The sequence below is a fragment of the Phascolarctos cinereus genome, unplaced genomic scaffold (assembly GCF_003287225.1).
Source record: "Phascolarctos cinereus isolate Bilbo 61053 unplaced genomic scaffold, phaCin_HiC Scaffold_9;HRSCAF=440, whole genome shotgun sequence".
In the NCBI taxonomy this organism is placed as follows: domain Eukaryota; kingdom Metazoa; phylum Chordata; class Mammalia; order Diprotodontia; family Phascolarctidae; genus Phascolarctos; species Phascolarctos cinereus.
Genome location: NW_027556402.1, coordinates 263019386 through 263037564, shown reverse-complemented (window position 1 = coordinate 263037564; position 18179 = coordinate 263019386). Strand labels below are relative to the sequence as shown.

The window sequence follows — 18179 nt, the reverse complement described above, 5'->3', positions numbered from 1 at the left end:
GGCATCCAGTCCCACCTCCGACACTTACTGGGGGGTGACCCAGCAAGAAGCTTTTCCCAGGCCCCTTTGTCCTGCCCCTATCTTGTCCCATGTGCTTGTTTGGACACTGTCTCCCCCCCCCCCACTGGGAACTCTGAGGTGCCTAACAATTGCTCACTAATTTGACTTAACCTGCAAAATGAGGGGGTGGATTCCATGACCTTTACGGTCCCTTCTGGCGCCAAATCTATGATGTTATGAAATCACAGATGTGGCTGAAAAGCCCTCCTCAGTCCCTCCTTTTGTTATGGGGATGATCCTTGGCTCTAGGACATGATGTCCTAGAGTCCGAGCACAGGCAGCTCCAGTCAAACGGGAAAGGCTTGGAAGAGGCCCGGCCCAAGCTGGCTGAGGGCAGGGGGCAGAGGCTCACCCCCAAGGAAGACCAATGGCTGAAGTCCCAGAAGAGCTGGGACAGACCCTCAAGGTACCAAGTTCAGCAGGACTGTGACCCCTCCCGGATAAGTGAGCACCTCAACCCTGTTCCAGACCACCAAAAGGCTGGCTGGGGAGCACTCTGGGGGCCAGGGAAAGCTCTCTGCCTTCTCCGCATGAAGGCCTGGCCCTCTGGCGTTTTGGGGGGGCAGACTCCTGCCAGCTGGGGGTCCCAGTGCTGAGTCACCAGCCGGGCCGACCTTAAGGACAAGGAAGACGGTACGTGGTCAGGAAAGAAGGATCACAGGGGCTCTGCCACCCTGTTGGGGAGCCCTGAGTTTGGGGCAGCTTCCTCAGAACCTCAAGAAAGATGGGGACAGAGACGCTCACCTGTGGGACATTTTTTTTAATGTTTCCCTGGTACTTTCTTTTCTCCTTTTCTCCAGATTGGCCAAAAAGTTTTCCTTCTGGACTGTTTCCCAGGTGACAATTTTCTGATCCAAGCTGTCAGGCAAGTCTCTCTCTAGGTGGGAAGATTTGGGGTGAGTTTCTCAGAAGGAGAAGGTAGACTTGGGGACTGGAAAGTAAAGCAAGGATGGGGGAAGGCCCTGGCCTCCGTGGCAGCAGAGTCCTGCAGCTGCTCCGGCCCTGGGAGCGACAGAGTGGCAGAAAGCTTCTGCTCCAGCACACTGAAGCGTCAGGCCTCAGAGCTGGGCAGAACTGTGCCCAGTGCCCCGAGGAGCACATTCACACTCCCTCTGTCTGTCTCTCTGTCTCTCCCCGCCTCTCTTTTGGTGTCTTTCTATGTCTCTGTCTCTCTTTCACTCTCTCTCTCTCTCCTCTCTGTTTCTCTCTCCCACCCTCTGTCGGTCTGTCTGTCTCTTCTCTTTTGGGGCTCAGCCCACGGCAGGTGTTAGGAGCCATTTAGGGCCTGGCTTAGCCTTACACCCACACCCTCCATATAGCCCCAGCCAGGGTCTGTCTGTGCCCAGCCTGTGCAGCAGCTTAGGAGCCACTGCCAGTCAGGACGGGCAGGGCTCCATGAGCATCCTGGGAGCAGGGGTAGTCAAACATCCTCTGGGCACTTCCTGTCCCCCCCACCCCACTGTGAGGAGGGCGAGCACCTTGGGAGCCTGGGAGAGCCAGCAGGAGGCCGGGAGGAGGGGTGTCCCTGGCCCATGGTTCTCCTTATGGCTCTATCTCCTATTGCCTAGGCCTTGGCCAGATTGGGATGGGGGTAGGGGATCTGTCTGCTGGCCCTCCCCACCTCCGCCCCAGCTAAGGAGCCTCAGAAAGCCCGATTCTCTCTCCCTGGCCAGGCCTGGCCCCTCACCGAGGTGTTCCCTCTTATGCTCTTGCTGCTTAAAGGCCCTTTTGAGGATGAGGCTGAGATGGCTGAGCAGAATGAAGGGTGGTGCCAGGGCAGGGCGCTTGTGGTACTCCACGATGAGGTTGTAGCGCTGGAACTTCCAGAAGATGTCTGCATTGCCCTGGACCACTTGGAAGGTGTAGCTTAGGCAGACCCAGCAAGACATGCTAGTCAGCAAGAAGGCTGAGCCGCCACCAGTGGCAGCAGGCCCCTCTCGGAAGCCCTCCCTGCCGCCTTGTCTGTAACACCAGTAACTGACCCATCCCTGGCCTCCCACTTCTCCTTTGCTGACCACACTCCTGCTAAGCTGCGGATGGCCCCCTCGGGCTGCCTCTGCAGCCTGGGGTTTGTACTTTGCCCGGAGCCTCAAACACCTTGGCAGGGCTGTTCCACCCCCCCCCCGGGTGTAATAAGGCTGGGTGGCTCAGGGATGGTGAGACCAGTCCTCACAGTGTCCCTACAACAGCCCCCTCAGCACAAGGGTTTTTATGCCCATCCACATAAAAGGAAACTGAGACTCTGAGCAGAGATCCTCCGGGGAGCTCCTCACATGGCACCACCCAAGCCTCTCTGTGATCATCCAACTATGGCTGGTGTTTACAGGGGCTGAAAAGTCTGCCCAACACTTGAGTCACATTCTGCCCATGTAGAGATGGAGAAACAGAGAGACAGAAACACAGAGGGAGGAGAAGGAGACAGAGACAGAAAGTAGAGAGAAGAGGAAGGATAGAGACAGACGTTAAGAGACAGAGACAGAGAGAGAGGAGGAGGAAGGGAGAAAGGGAGACAGACAGACAGACAGACAGAAACACAGAGGGAGAAGGAGGAAGAGACAGAGATAGAGACATAAAGGAGAGAGAGGAGGAGGGGGAGAGAGAGGAGGAGGGAAAGAGAGAGACATTAAGAGGCAGAGACAGAGAGAGAGAGGAGGAGGAAGGGAGAAAGAGACAGACAGACAGAGAGAGGTGGAGGAAGGGAGGAAGGGAGACAGAGACAGAGACAGACAGACAGAAACACAGAGGGAGGAGGAGGAGACAGAGACAGACAGAAAGGAGAGAGAGGAGGAGGGATAGAGAGAGACAGTAAGAGGCAGAGACAGAGAGAGGAGGAGGAAGGGAGAAAGGGAGACAGACAGACAGAAACACAGAGGGAGGAGGAGGAGGAAGAGACAGAGAGAGAGAGACAGAGACAGAGAGACATAAAGGAGAGAGAGGAGGAGGGATAGAGAGAGACATTAAGAGGCAGAGACAGAGAGAGAGGAGGAGGAAGGGAGAAAGGGAGAGAGGCAGAGATAGAGACAGAAAGAAACAGAGAAGGGAGGAGGAGGAGGAGACATAGAAAGGTGTGAGTGTGTGTGTGAGCGTGTGTGTGTGAGTGTGTAAGTGTGAGCTTGAAAGTGTGAGAGTGTGTGTGCGTGTGTGTGTGTGTGTGTGTGTGTGTGTGTGCATGCGCATGGCCCTGAACTTGGGGGTGATGGCAGAGGGGTGGGAGCAGACTTGAGCAGGCCAGCTCCCTGCCCTTGGGGAGCTCTTGGTCTGGCTGGGGAGATGAGACACATGTGTCTTCTGAGAGCCTCTGGTCTGAGCCTGGGGGCTGGGGAGGGAGCAGGGCTGGTGTGAATGGGAGGCCAGTGACAGGAGGAGGTGGAGGATGAGGAATGGGGTCTCCATGGGCATGAGAAGGGAAGTAGCTGAGGGGCCCAGAGAGGGAAGGAGGCTTCATGTGCACCGGACGTGGCCCAGATCAGACTGGCCCTTGGGGGCAAGGGAAGTTGAGGTGGGGGCTGGGAGCGGAACTCCTTAGCAGATGGATGGGACAAAGAGAAAGGAGGCTTGGGGGGAGCATGAGCAGGGGCTGTGCTGGGAAGCTACAGCTCGAATGTCACATCGGCAGATTGGGGGTAGCACTGAGGCAGAAGGGCCTCAATTTCCTTATGGGTAACAAGGAGCTCGAGGGCCATCCCAGCTCTAACATTTTGAGGACTGGGGAGGGGGGTTCAGTGAGACACGGGCTTCTGCAGGTCCTAGCTTTGCCACAGACCAGCTCTGTGACTGTGGGCACTGGGAGGCTAACCTTTACTGCCAACCTCAAAGGGCTGCCAGAAGCCGGGATGTGAGGCCACGTTACACTGATTTCAAGGTTCCTGCGCTCTCCCCGGTACAGAGGGCATACTCCCCATGTTCTGGCAGGTGATCTTTGTCCCTGGGTGGCCAGCTCCCTGGTGTCCCTTGGGTAGCCCCTCCTCAAAGCCTCTCCCGCTGGGAGGGATCTGCCAGGCACCCTCTCCCATCTACACCCTCCCCACCTGGGCCAGGTCTGAGTCTTTTCTCTCCTGTGAGGGACTATTGGAGGAGAATGTCCTTGGAGGTCTGTTCTGTCAGGCCCTGCCATCACTGCTGGTAGAACTTAATTAGAGAGAGATCAGGGAGGGCCACTGCTCTCCTGGCTGATGGGGTGAGCAGATGGGACCTAGGAATGGAGTTTAACAAGGACCGAGTATCCCCAGGCTCCTGCTCACTCTCCTGGGACTAGGAAGAACCTATGGCCCCTCACTCCATCAGGAGACCCTCCCCAAGCTGAGGGGACAGGGTCCGGGACAGGCTGGGCCCCAAAGGCCTCACTCACCTGAACATGGCAATCAGCAGGTTCATGAGCAGCACGTTGGTGACCAGCAGGAAGGTGACCAGGAGCAGGATGACCAGCCAGTTGGCGTAGAGGTTGGGGCACGAGGGGGAGTTCTCCAGCAGCAGGGGGTGAGTCGAGCAGTTGACCCGAGCCTCTGAAACCAACACATTGGCCCCTCGCTCTGGCTTCTTACTGTTCATTTGTTCATTCATACCAGCCTCACACTCTGCCCTTTCTTCATCACAACCCCACCAACGATGGAGGACAGGGAATTCCCACCCTCCTCGTTGTACACACGAGGAAACAGTCCCAGGGCCACAAGTGCAGAACGTCCCAGGCAGCACCCTGGCTGTAGCAGACAAAGCGGGGTGGGTATCTGCCTGACTGCTGCCTAGCCTGCTCACCAGGAAGCACTCTTACATGTTGCCAGTGAACTTCTGGGAGCCACGATGGTGGCAAAAGCAGTAAATCACTGTAACTCTCCTATATTCACCTCCAAGCACCCCAAAACAAATCCTGGAACAGCAGAACCAGCAAAAGTATGGAGTAAAACAATCTTTGAGCCCAATAAACTTGGAAGATTGTCAGGAAAGGTCTGTCTCACTTAGGTAAAAGGAGAGCACATTCCAGGACAGGAAAGCAAGCCAACAGCAAGCCCCACCTCAGCAGATCAGTGGGAGATCCTGAGCCCCAGGGTGATGGAGGTGTCACCAGGACCTCCCATGGGCCTCAGAACAGTCAGGGGAATGAGCAGACTCTAGCTATGAGAACCACCACATGCTTCAGTGTAGCCCCGGGGAAACTCAGAAACACCCCATGGGCCTCAGCACATGCCAGAACCGGCACTAGGACCCCGCCTCAGCACCAAGAACACTGCCAGACTTCTCCGGCCTCCAGCAGCACCAGCCACCCCCCACACAACCCCCTCAAGGCAGCACCAGACAAACAGCCAGGGCCTGCAGTCCCTGGCACAAGAAGTCTGAGGCAATGCCCCTTCCACCCTGGGAGCAGATCTTGAATTTAAAAGAAAAGAAAAAAGGGGAAAAAAAAGATAAGCAAAAAGCAACAAAAAAATAATGTGACCATAGAAAGTTGTGGTTACAGGGAAGATCAAGACACCAACTCAGAAGAGGACAACAGTGTCAAACAGCTATGGGCAAAATCCCAAAGAAAAACAAGAAAGTGGTCTCAAGCCCAGAAAGAAGTCATGGAAGGGCTCAAAAAGGAGCTTAAAGTCATATATGAGAGGTAGAAGAAAAATTAGGAATCTGAGAGATGAGAGTGATGCAAAAGAATCATGAAAAAAGAGTCAACAGCTTGGAAAAAGAAAACAGCTGCTTAAAAAGTAGAATACAAAGTAGGAGATATAAAAATCCACTGAAGAAAACAACTCCTTAAAAAGTACAATTAGTCAAATGGAAAAGGAGGCACGAAAGCTAAGGGAGGAAAACAACTCCTTAAAAATTGGAATTACGCAAGTGGAAGCTAATGACTCTATAAGATGTCAAGAATCAATCAAACAATTTCAATAGAATGAAAAAATAGAAGAAAATGTAAAACACCTCATGGGAAAAACAACTGACCTGGAAAATAGATCCAGGAGAGACAATATCAGAATTACTGGACTACCTGAAAGCCATAATCAGAAGGAGGACCTGGACAGCATCTTTTAAGAAATTGTCAAGGAAAACTGCCCTGATGGCCTGGAACCAGAGGGCAACACAGGCTTTGAAAGAATCCACCGATCACCTCAGGAAAGAGATCCCAAAATGAAAACTCCAAGGAATATTATAGCTAAATTTCAGAACCATCAGGTCAAGGAAAAAATACTGCCAAGTAGCCAGAAAGAAACAATTCAAATATTGGGGAGCCACAATCAGGATCACACAGGATTTAGCAGCTGCAACATTAAAGGATCAGAGGTCATGGAACAGGATATTCCAGAAGGCAAAAGAGCTAGGCCTACAACCAAGATTCCCTTACCCAGTGAAATTAAACATGATACATCGAGGGGGAAATGGTCATTCAGCGAAATAGAAGGATTTCAAGCTTTCATAAGAAGAAGACAGAATTAAACCAAAAATTTGATCGCCAATATTAAGACCCAAGAGAAGCATACATAGGTAAAAGGGGAAAAGAAAACATGAGGGATGCAATAGAACTAAACTGCTTATATCCATACATGGGAAGATGATACTTGTAATTCTTAAAAGTTTCATCACTAATAGTACAGCTAGAAGGAATTTACAAAGACAGAGGGTATGGGTAGAAGGTGAATGTGAGGGAATGACATAAAAAATAAAGGATGAGAAAGAGGAGTACACTGGGTGCAGAAGGAAGGGAGAGGTAGAATAGGCTAAATTATTTCACATGAAGAGGCATGAAAGACCTACTACAGTGGAGAGGAAGGTGGTAAGGTGGGCGATGGGCATCACGTGAACCTTACTCTCATCAATATCGGCTCAAAGAGGGATAATATACACAATCAGTTGAATATAGAAATCTATCTTACCTGACAGGGAAGTAAGAGGGGAGGAGATTAAATAAAGTGGGGGGGGCTGACAGAAGGAATGGCAGATGGGGGAGGCGGTAAACAGAAGAAAAACACTGGTGAGAAAGGAAAGGGTGAAAGGAGAAAGAAGAAAGAGAGAAAAATACACAGTTAGCAATCATGAGTGTGAATGTGAATGGGATGAATTCCCCCATAAAGCAGAAGTGGATAGTAGAGTGGATCAAAAATGAGAATCCTACAATGTGTTGCTTACAAGAAACGCATTTGAAGCTGAGAGACACATACATAGTATGTACTGCTGCAGAAGTATCTGCTATGCTTTGGTTGAAGTAAAAAAAAAAAATAGCAGGGGCAACAATCCTCATCTCAGACAAAGTAAAAGCAAAAATAGACCTAATTAAAAGAAATAAGGAAGGAAATCACATCTTGCTAAAAGTACTATAGACAATGAAGCAATATCAATGCTAAACACACATGTACCGAGCGGTATGGCATCCGCATTTTTATTATCGTCATTATTATTATTTTATATTTAGTTTTCAACGATCACTTCCATACATTTTTGAGTTTTAAATCTTTCTCCCCCTTCCTTCCTCCCCTCCCCAAGACTGTGCATAATCTGATATAGGCTCTACGTATACATTCCTATTAAACATGTTTTCACATTAGTCATGTTGTAAGGAAGAATTAGAACCGATGGGAGGAACCACCAGAAAGAGGAAACAAAACGCAACAGAAGAGAAAAAAAGAGCAAATAGTACAGCATCCAGATTCTTAAAGGAGAAGTTGAGTGAGTTACAGGAAGAAACAGAAAACAAAACTATGTTAGTGGGGGATCTCTACTGTCCCTCCTTAGAACTTAATAAATCCAACCAAAAAATAGACAAGGAAGAAACTAAAGCTGTAAATAGAAGATTAGAAAAGTTAGATGTGACAGACCTTTGGAGAGCGGGAACAGAAAGGAATATATCTTTTTCTCAGCAGCATATGGACCCTGCACAAAAAATGATCATGTTTTAGGGCATAAAAACTTCAAAATCAAATGTAGAAAGGAAGAAAACTTGAATGTATTCTTTTCAGATTGTAACGCGATAAAATTACATTCAACAAAGTGCAGTGGAAAGACAGATTAAAAATTGGGAACTAATTCAATCCTAAAGGATAAGTAGGTAAAAGAACAAATCATAGAAACAGGATTTTCACTAAAAATGATAACATTTGTTCTCTTCTGTTGAGTTTTGTTTCCTCTTTCTGGTGGTTCCTCCTATTGGTTCTAATTCTTACTTACAACATCACTAATGTGAAAATATGTTTAATAGGAATGCATATGTATAGCGTATGCCAGATTGTGCCATCTTGGGGAGGGTGGTGGGGAGGAAGGGGGAGAAAAAATTTTAAACTCAAAAGCATACGGAAGTGATTGTTGATAAATCAAAATAAATTAATTTTAAAAAATGATAACAACAACATACCAAAATTTATGTGATGCAGCTAAAGCAGTACTTAGGATAAAATTTATTTCTCTAAATTCTTACATCAACAAAATAGAAAAAGAGCAAATCAACGCATTGGGCATGCAACTAAAAAACTAGAGAAAGAACAAATTAAAAATCTTCAATTGAGCACCAAATTGGAAATCCTGAAAATAAAAAGTGTGATAAATAAGACTGAAAGTAATTTTAAAAAACTGTTGAGCTAATAAGTAAATAAATAAATTGAGGAGAGCTGGTATTATGAAAAAACCCAATAAGATGGATAAGCCATTGGTTAATTTGATTTAAAAAAGAAGGAAGAAAATCAAATATCCCACTATCAAAAATGAAAAGAGTGAAATCACCACCAATGAAGAAGAAATTAAAACAATCATTAGGAAATATTTTGCCCAATTTATGCCAATAAATCTGACAATCTGAGTGAAACCTGGTTAGGTACTAGTAACCTAGTGTTTGATAAACCCAAAGATCTCAGTTTCCAGGATGAAAAACTCAGTATTTCACAAAAACTGCTGGGAAAACTGGAAAACAACAGGGCACAAACTAGGTATTGACCAACATCTCACACTGTATTCCAAGATAAGGGCAAAGTGGGTGCATTGCTTAGACATAAAGGGTGACACCATAAGCAAATTAGATGAGCAAAGAATAGTTTACCTGTCAGATCTATGGGAGGGGAAGATTTCATGACCAAACAAGAGATAGAAAGTATGACAAAATGTAAAATAGACAATTTTGATTAGATTAAATTAAAAGGCTATGGTGCAAAAAACCCCCCACAGATATATAGCGAACGGAATCAAATTTGTAAGAATGCAAGTCATTCCCCAACTGATAAATGGTCAAAGGATATGAACAGGAAGTTTTCAGATGCAGAAATCAAAGCTGCCTATAGGCATAAGAAGAAGTGTTCTAAATCACTTTTGATTAGAGAAATGCAAATTAAAACAACTCAGAGGTACCACCTCATACCTACCAGACTGGCTATTTTACAAAAAAAAAGGAAAATAATAAATGTTGGAGAAGATATGGGAAAATTGGGACACTAATGCACTGTTGGTGGAGTTGTGAACTGATCCAACCATTCTGGAGAGCAATTTGGAACTATGCCCAAAGGGCTATAACACTGATCCAGTAATACTACGCTAGGTCTGTATCCAAAGGAGATGGTAAAAAGGAAAAAGGACCCACATGTACAGAAGTATTCATAGCAGCTCTTTCCGTGGTGGCAAAGAATTGGACATTGAGAGGATGCCCATCCATTGGGGAATGGCTGAACAAGCCGTGTTACATGAATGTAATGGAATACTGTTGCACAATAAGAAACGAACGGGCACATCTCAGAAAAACCTGGAACGACTTACATGACCTGAAGCAAAGCAAAATGAGTAGAGCCAGGAAGACATTGCACACACCATCAGCAACATTGCGTGATGATCAGCTATGCATGACCCAGCTCTTCTCAGGGACACAATGGTCAGACAAGTACAAGGGACTCATGAAGGAAAATGCCATCCACACCCAGGTAGAGAACCTCGGAGTCTGAATGCAGCTCAAAGCATGTTCTTCTCGCTTTACTTTATTCTTTCTCATGGTTCTTCCCCCTTTGACCTGTTTCTTCTATGTCAACTGTGACTAATATGGAAATATGCTTGACATGATAGCACATGTGTAAACTGTATCCCACAGCCTACTATTTCCAGAAGAGGGGAGGGGAGAGAGGGAGGGAGAAAAACTGGGAACTCAAAATCTTGTAAAAATGAATGCTAAAAATTGTCTGGACATACAATTGGGAAAAATAAAACACCATTAAAAATAAAAGTAAAGTTAGAACAACAAAACAAAAGCCAAACACGTCGCCAGCCTCGTGCTGATCCGACTGAGCCTTCCTCAGATCCAAGAGCCTGAGTTTGAAACGCAGTCATCAAGGAAGGTCCGCTGCCATTTACAGGGCATTAATGTTTGCAAATCACTTTAGGGACTCAAGCTCCCCGGAGCCTTAGGGTGGTCTTGGGAGGGAGGGGCTAGTTTTATCCACATTTTACAGAAGAAGAAACTGAGTCTCAGAGAGGTCACACAGCCAGCAAGGGTCTGAGGTGGGGTTCTCGTCCAGGTCTCCAGAGCTCTCTGCCCCCTAAGCCACACCCATTCTCAGTTTGCAAACCAGACTCTTTTGCCCAAATGGAGGGCGGCCACTCCAGGGACTTTCAAACCTTCACTCCAGGTGGGGTTTTACTGGGCACAGCAATGGCTGAGCAGGGAGGGGACAGGAGACAGACCATCGGGTCGGAGGCCCACGTTGTACAGATGAGGCCACTGAGACTCAGAAAGGGCAGGGCCTTGCCCGAGGTCACACAGAGTGTCACTGGCCCAGCTGCGTCCAGAACCAGATGCCTGCATTCCCACTCCAGAGTTCTTTCCAGCACTAGACGCCGCTGCCCACCACAGGGTGTGTGAGCACACGCGGGCATGGGCGCACATGTGTGTACACGTATGTAGGGGGGCGTGCAGGGGCAGCCGGCGCATCTGCTGCTGATGGACGGGTGGGAGGAACCTTTCTCGGAGCAGTGAGGCCAGCAGCCCTCGGAGCACGGATCAGCTTCGGCAGAACTGATTGATTGCCGGCCCCTCTACACCCCGGCCCCTGGGAGGAAAGCCGGAGACAGTTTGTCTTGAAAGCAGAGTTTGTGAAGCTGTAAATTTGCCTCTTCATAAACGCAGGGTCTGAGGCCAAGGCGGCAGGAATGGCTTCCCTTATGATTGATGACCGCCTCCGTGGGCCCCGGTGACCTCCATCTGAGCAGAGATTCAGCTGTCTCCGCAGCCGGTGCCCGGGCGTTCACCCCCAGCACTGCCCGCTCCTGCCCAGCCCCAGCAGCAACGTAAGGAGTTGGTGGTAGTGCAGTGGATAGAGCCCTGGGCCTGTAGTCTGGAAAACCTGAGTTCAAATCCAGCCTCAGACACTTACCTGTGTGTCCCTGGGCAAGTCACCTCACCTTGTTTGCCTCAGTTTCCTCATCTGTCAAATGAGCTGAAGGAGGAAATGGCAAACCACTCCAGGATCTTTGCCAAGAAAACCCCAAATGGGGCCACGGAGAGTCGGACATGACTGAACAATAGGGTAGCGGACAGATGGTGGGCACCTGGGGATGGAAACAAGGGAGGTCCCTCACCATCAATCTCATCCAGGGGGATCTGCCCGAACATTTGCAAGTAGGGCCTGTAGAGGACCCTCCGGAAGATCCACTCCAAGCGGCTGTCTCTGGGGTGGAGCAGGGCTTGCGTGGTGACCCCATAAGCAATGAGCCACACGGTCAGGAAAAAGAGAAAGAAGAAGACGTCTTTCATCTAGCAGGAGAGATAAAGTGGTTGGAGGGGCGGGGCAGGGCCCCAGAGCCCCGCCCGCACCCAAGGGCCACTCATCCCGCAACTTTGACCGTGGAGGGAGGGACCGGCCTCTACCCTCCGTCATCCAGAGATGGACAAGCCGGCGGGTGACGCGTGAAGGACCCAGATGCAGAGCAAAGTGAAGGGAACCGGAGAATGGTGGAAGCACGAGCTCGGCGCAGTCATTTACGTGGCAGGAGCACAGAGCTAAAGCGAAAACTGCAACGCCAGTGGGGGGGGGACAGGTGGGGGCCTATGTGGAATACTGCTCAGCCCCAGGCTGGCCACGTGCTTTCTCGGCCCCTCCCTTCTAAAAGATCCACTGCTCCCAGAGCTGGGGAGAGGGGAGAGAGATTCAGGAAGGAGGGAAAGAGTCTTGTCCGAAGTCCCAGAGGGAATTCCTGGCAGAGCTGGGATTCTTCATCCCCGTTCTTCCCACTTGCAGTATGTTGGGGCTGGGGCTCCTAGCTGGGCCCAGAGAGCGAGCTCCCACGGGCGTAGGCAGGAGGAGGAAGGGTTTGACCTTAAATCAAGTCAACTAGAATTTATGAAGCACCTGCTGTGTGCCAGGTACTGGGTTTAGCAGGCAGGGAGAGACAAGAACCTATAGAGAGGACAACTAGAAGATACCGGACTCTGAAAGGCACGGACGTTGAGGGGGGTGGGGAAAGACTTCTTGGAGAAGGTGGGGCTTCAACTGAGACCAAAGAAGCCCGGCAGGCTGGGAGCAGAGATGAGGAGGGCACAGCCAGGACAAAGGTGTGGAGACAGGAGATGGAGTGCCGCCTTCACAGAAGAGTGGGAACAGAGGAGCGGTGTCACTGTACTGCAGACTAGCTGGAGGGGTGTCCGGTGTGAGAAGACAGGAAAGGGGAGGAGTCCGGGAGGAGGTGCCCAAAGGGATCTTAGCGACAGCTCCATGAAGGTTGAGCATCTTCGAACCCGTGGCTTTACTACCCTGCATCAGCTGAACTGATCGGGACCTGAAGATGCTCCCGGCACAGCAGGAAGGCGACGACAGACCACTCTCTAGGAAGGCTTCCCTCCCCCGATGTGGTTTTGGAGGGCAGGATTAACTCTGCCTCAGTTGGTACCTAGAGCACCGTGGTGGGAGCGGAGTGGGCAGTGAGCGTGGTCTGCAGGATGGACTCGGGCGGATTGAATCCTTGCAGTCAGTTGGGGTCCTGCTGTGCCTGAGGGTCTCTGTGCCTGAGGGTCTCTGTGAGCAGTGCCTCGGTTTCCCTCAGGTTGGGTTCTCACCTCCTAGTCCCTGGCTGACTCCACAGCGTCCCCTGGGGTTAAGGAGGAGGTATCTCTCCACCGCCTTGGCACTCCCGAGGTCTCCAAAGAGGAGAACTCTAATCTCTTACTGTCCATTACCTCCCTGGCCGGCGGCCAGGGAGCTGTGGGCCGAGCCTTGGAGAAGAGCAATTCATTGTAGGTGGCCTCCTTCCATGAGTCGGAAAGCGTGGGCTTTTACAGGAAGTAGCTTCGGGTCACTGAAGCACAGCCTCCCAGAGCTAGGAGGGTCCCCAGCCCAGCAGGTAGCTGGTTCAACCCCCTCGAGTCTGAATGGACAAGTGGCCCTCCTTTCTCTGCTAGAAGCCCTCCAGCGACGGGGAGCTCACTGCCCCACTCCCAACCTCCACTGGACAGCCCCTTTTTTCTCTTACATCAAGCTCAATATACAGAACTCTAACAATAGGAGCTGCCTGGCCTCTCGAGGTGATGGCCCCCCCTGGGGAGGCTGGGTGAATGCTTGTTAGAGCCCTGGCAGCCAAGGGTAGACCCCCTCCTGTTCTGAGACCCTAGGATACGAAGAAGCCCCTGAGGCACCCACGACCCACTCACCATCCTCCCCACAATGATGATCTTGGGCCCCAGCTGCTTGTGAATGGCGAAGATGTGAATGAGTCTTAGGGCAAACACCATGAAGTCCATGGCCAGCACGGTCCGGCCGGCCTCGAATGTGGAGCTCAGCATCCTAAGGAGCCCGCAGGGGGGCAGGGGAGAAGGAGGACGGGGCTCTTAAGACCGGGCGGTGCCCACTGGCTGAGCTGCCAGGAGGGGGCCCAGGGGACAAGCAGCCCTGAAGACCCACCTGCAGGTGACACCCACAATGAAGAGGAAGATGGCCACCATGTCGCACTTATTCCAGTTGTCCTCCACATATACCTTGAATTTCTTCAGGAGGTTGCTGTCTTCATCTGTGAAGAAACCCTAGGGTGGGAGAAAACACTAACTGCCATGGCCGTGGGCCCTGGGATCTCTGCCTTGGGGAGGTTCCCCGATTCCAAGGCATACTGGCCAAGCCAACCCGCCAGATTAGGGGCAGGGGTCCCAGCCAAGGACCAATCTGCAGCCTGGGTCAGGGCTCAGTCTGGAATCAGATTCGAGATACAGTGATGTGCCCAGGGTCACAGAACCTGGATTTGTCAGAGGCACTCAGACCCTGGTGCTGAGGGCAGCACTCTGCCCCCTAGACCTCCCTCCCTCGTTCAGAGGCTCCTAGGCCTGCAAACCAACTGACCGTTTTCTCTGGCCGTCTTCCTGGCCTGGGAGGCTTTCCCTCCACTCAAACTTCCCTGATCCCCCTTAATTCACTGCCTCACCGTGGGGGACATCTCCACCATAGGGGACATTTCAGGGGGCATCTCCCCCATGGAGGGCATCTTGGGGGACATTTCCACCATGTGGGCATGTCCCTGTGGAAGCATCCCCAGTGTATCCTGTCTCTAGCTTCCTCATACATGGTTGTCTCCCCGTTAGACTGGGAGCTCCCCAAGGGGAGGGCCCCTCTTCCACTTTTCTTTGTCTCCTCAGCACTTAGCACAGTGCCTGGCACATAGCAGATACTTTGTCTGTGCTTGTTAACTGACTAAGTGACCTTATATCTCATTCCATCCCCTCATTTGACAGCTGGAGAAACTGAGGCACCAAGCAAGGAAATGTCATGGCCAAGATCCCACAGTCAGTGGCACAGGTGGGACAAGTCTGTCCCTGGGTACTCACACACCCCTGCCTCCTCAGGGGAACCCCCCAAACACACACACACACACACACACACCCTCCCCCCTCAGGGGAACCCGGCCAGTCACGACTGACCTGCCGGACTTCCTCGAGCACCAGAGTGAAGACCCAGAAGTAGAGGGCCACCTCGGGCCCCGAGGGGCCTCCTGGAGGGGGCTGGAAGTCCACCAGGAGCACGTAGGTGAACAGGAAGAGAAAGGCAAAGTACATGACCATGTTCCCCAGAAACACGGTCACGGGAGCCCCCCAGAACTTCTTCCACCGGGACAGCAGGAAAGGGCTGGCCTCGGCCCAGGCCCCCCCAGCCCTCCTCCCTTCTGATGGCTCGTCCCTCCTGCGCAGCAAAGACAGGAAATGATAAAAATGTCAGGCAGGTCTGGGGGCAGGTGCAGAGAAGCTCTTTGCTGGGTGGGTGGCTGGGGCCAGAGGCTCTACCCTTGCCGCTGCCCTGGCACCTGAGACTGCTGAGAGGTGGAGGTGGGGAGGCAGCATGCTTGCAAGGGTCACAGAGCTGGAAGAATCCATCACATCCGACACCTGCATTTTACCGCCTTTACTGAGGTCCAGTGGCATGCTATGACTCTCCCACGGTCACCCAGCTGGTAGGTATTTGGGTTGGGATTTGAAGCCCCATACTCGGATGACAAGGTCAGCATCCTTCCCACTAGCCTCTCTTCCCTCTATGGAATCTTCCCGGCGGAAGGGAAGTTCCTTGAGGGCAGGGACTATGCTCTGATCTGCCTCTGTGTCCAGGACCAGACCCAGCACGCAGTCCCTGTTTACTCAACACTGGCCAGTTTGGGTCGGGTCTGGCCCTCCTGGCAGGGCTGTCATGGGGAGCCCAGTCCTGACCTAGGTCAGCAAAGAGTGGCCAAAGGCTCTGCGTCCCCGTGATTCCGCCGGAGCTTGGAAGATTGGAAACTGAGGCCTGGGCCACCCCTGAGGAAATGGGGAGGCCTCAGGAGGAGCCTCTGCCCTCGTTGTCCCGGGGGTCCCCTCCTTCTGCCCGCCTTATCTCCCAGCAGGCCTCCCCCAGGCTCCTCCACCCCCAGGCCTGGAATCCCTCGCCCCACCTGATGCTGGGGGAGGAGAAAAGCAGCAGCTTCTCTGTGTCCAGGCTGTCCAGCTCTCGGAAGGGCTCCAGCCTGCTCCTCAGAGGAAGCTCCTCACTGTAAGAGACCCAGAGCAGGGACATCGGGCCCAGGGTTTGGGGTCCTCTGGAGCTGCTTCCTGAAGGCCGGACCTGCTCTGGTGACCCCTGAAGCTCCCCCAATATCCCAGGGGTGGGATGTGCAAGTGGGCAATTCAAGCAGCAGTTCACAAAGCACCAGCCAAGGGGAAAGAAAGCACCATGCTAGGCACTGGGGAGCCGAAGGCTCCACCCTCCAGGAGGCCAAGAGGAGGGATGAGATGTGGACCCCAGGCAGCCCCACCCCAGGCTGGGGGGCAAAGGGGAGAGAGGGGGGAAGCAGGGAAGGACTCCGGGGGAGGGGAGAGGCATTAGAGCCCTTGGGGTCAGGAGAGAGGGAGAGAAGGAGGAAGGGGGGAGGGAGGAAAGAAAAGAAGGAGAGGAGGAAGGGAGGGAGGGAGAAAAGGAAGAAAGAAGGAAAGAAGGAAGGGAAGGCGGGGGAGGAGGAGGAGGGGGAGGGAGGAGAGAAGGAAGGGAGATGGGCCCTCCCCCTCCCGCAGTGACGTGACCCGGGAGGAGGGCCGTTTTCAGTAGGTGCTCTGCGAGGGTGCTCCAGCCGCGGCCTCCTGCCGGCTCCAGTGACTGGCTCAGGGAATCGAGGCCGGAAGGAGCCCTTCCTTCCTGTCTCCCGATTTGCTCCAGGCTGCCCGTGGGTGGCGTCTTGGCCTCCTCTGTAGGCCCGCTGGTCCCCTTCCCTCAGGGCCTTCTGAGATTTCTCCTCTGCCTCTCCCCTCCCCCCTCCCCCCAAGGGAAGGGATGGGTTCCCCAGTGACTTTGGCCTTCTGGGCTCTGCAAGGCCTGCACACCTTGGGTGCCATCCTACCTGAAGGTAATCAGGTTGGTGTAGATGAGGAGGGGGCAGCAAAAAGCACAGATCAGCCTCAGGATGGGGGTGCCCGTGGCCATGTCTCCCCACCAGATTTTGGTCAAAAAGGCCTACATTGGAGGGAGATGTTCACCAATAGGACATTCCCTGCTGGGTCCCCATCGCTCCAGTATCGAGACCTTTGTCCCCACACTCTGCGTGTGGCGACAAGTCCCAAGGGCCTTCTGACCTCCAGCCTTTCTGAGGGCCTGATCGAAAGCAGGAGGCTCTTACGGTCCATGTTTGGAGCCTGGGGCCCTCTCTCTGTTACACCCAACCTGCGTAACCTGGGACAAGGCCATTCACCTGCCTGGGACTGAGTGTCCCCAAGTGTAAAGTGTGGGGCTAGCCTGGCCAGCCCTTCTTGCTGTAACTCTGTGATCGTAATGATCAGAGATACCATCTGGGCACCCCATTTTACAGATGAAGAAACTGAGGTCCATCTGGGGAGCAGAGTCTGGATTCTAACTCCTGTGCCACTGATTATGCTGATTTCTCAGTGTCCCTGAATGGTCAGGGCTGCAGGGACCAGAGACACCCAAAGTCCTCTCACTGGCATTCAAGGCCCTCCACTCTTTGACCCTGCCTACCCTTCTAGTCTTGGTTTCCACTCTTCCCCTTCATACCCTCTATGTTCCAGCCATGCTGGGCATTCCCTTAGGCCTGAGCTCTCTCCTTGTTTCTGGCCTGAAATCCTCCTCTTCCTCCTCCTTCCAGGCCAGCCTTTCCTGAGACTTGCCTCCTCCTCTCCCTCCCCCTCTTCAAACAAAGACAGGTGCCCGGGCCACACCCAGCTGAGGACCCAGCAAGAGGGGGCCACCGGAGTCTGGGACCACACGGATGTGCCCTCTTGTACATCCCATCCCTGGGGTGGGGGGGGGGAGATTTCCTCCATCCCGAGGCATCTATGCTCTGTCGCCTTTCTGGCCTCCAGGCAGCCTTCCCGAGGCGGTGTAGGGCTGAAGAATCACCAGAGCTCATAGCTGGAAGGGACTTCAAAGGCTTGGCCCCACCCATCTACAAGTCTCTGAAGTGATGCTAGCAGAGGAACAGAGCCCACCTTCTCCCCCCACCTTCTCCCACTGGGCCCCTTTCCCAGATGAGCTGGCTCACTGGTCAGCAAACCTTCCTGACCTTGCATCACCTTGTAACCCCCAGTTCAACCTTTTGGGGCCAAGCAGAGCTAGGCTGAGCCCCCCTGGGGCCAAGGAGAGCTGGGCTGAGTAGAGCCAGGCTGAGCCCTCTTGCAGCTGATCCCCAGTGGGGCTGAGTGCCCCTGGGGCAGAGGAGAGCCC

The 18179-nt window shown here is 52.3% G+C and overlaps 1 protein-coding gene across 10 annotated transcripts in view; it reads right to left on the bottom strand.

Moving 5' to 3' along the window:
* The window catches only part of TRPM5 (transient receptor potential cation channel subfamily M member 5), a 48063-nt gene that overhangs the window by 3263 nt on the left and 26621 nt on the right, over positions 1-18179 (bottom strand). For 4 of the 10 annotated variants that reach the window (XM_078148384.1, XM_020970809.2, XM_078148385.1 and 1 more), the window contains 9 exons: positions 16843-16955; positions 15904-15999; positions 14906-15164; positions 13902-14020; positions 13652-13784; positions 11587-11761; positions 4409-4562; positions 1748-1926; positions 805-937 (listed from right to left, as the gene is read on the bottom strand). In XM_078148384.1, the coding sequence (XP_078004510.1) occupies positions 805-937; positions 1748-1926; positions 4409-4562; positions 11587-11761; positions 13652-13784; positions 13902-14020; positions 14906-15164; positions 15904-15999; positions 16843-16955 (1361 nt within the window). Of the gene's footprint in view, positions 1-804; positions 938-1747; positions 1927-4408; positions 4563-7397; positions 11557-11586; positions 11762-13651; positions 13785-13901; positions 14021-14905; positions 15165-15903; positions 16000-16842; positions 16956-18179 lie in introns of those variants that run through there. The other 6 variants (XM_078148386.1, XM_078148387.1, XM_078148391.1 and 3 more) reach the window with 6 other exon arrangements.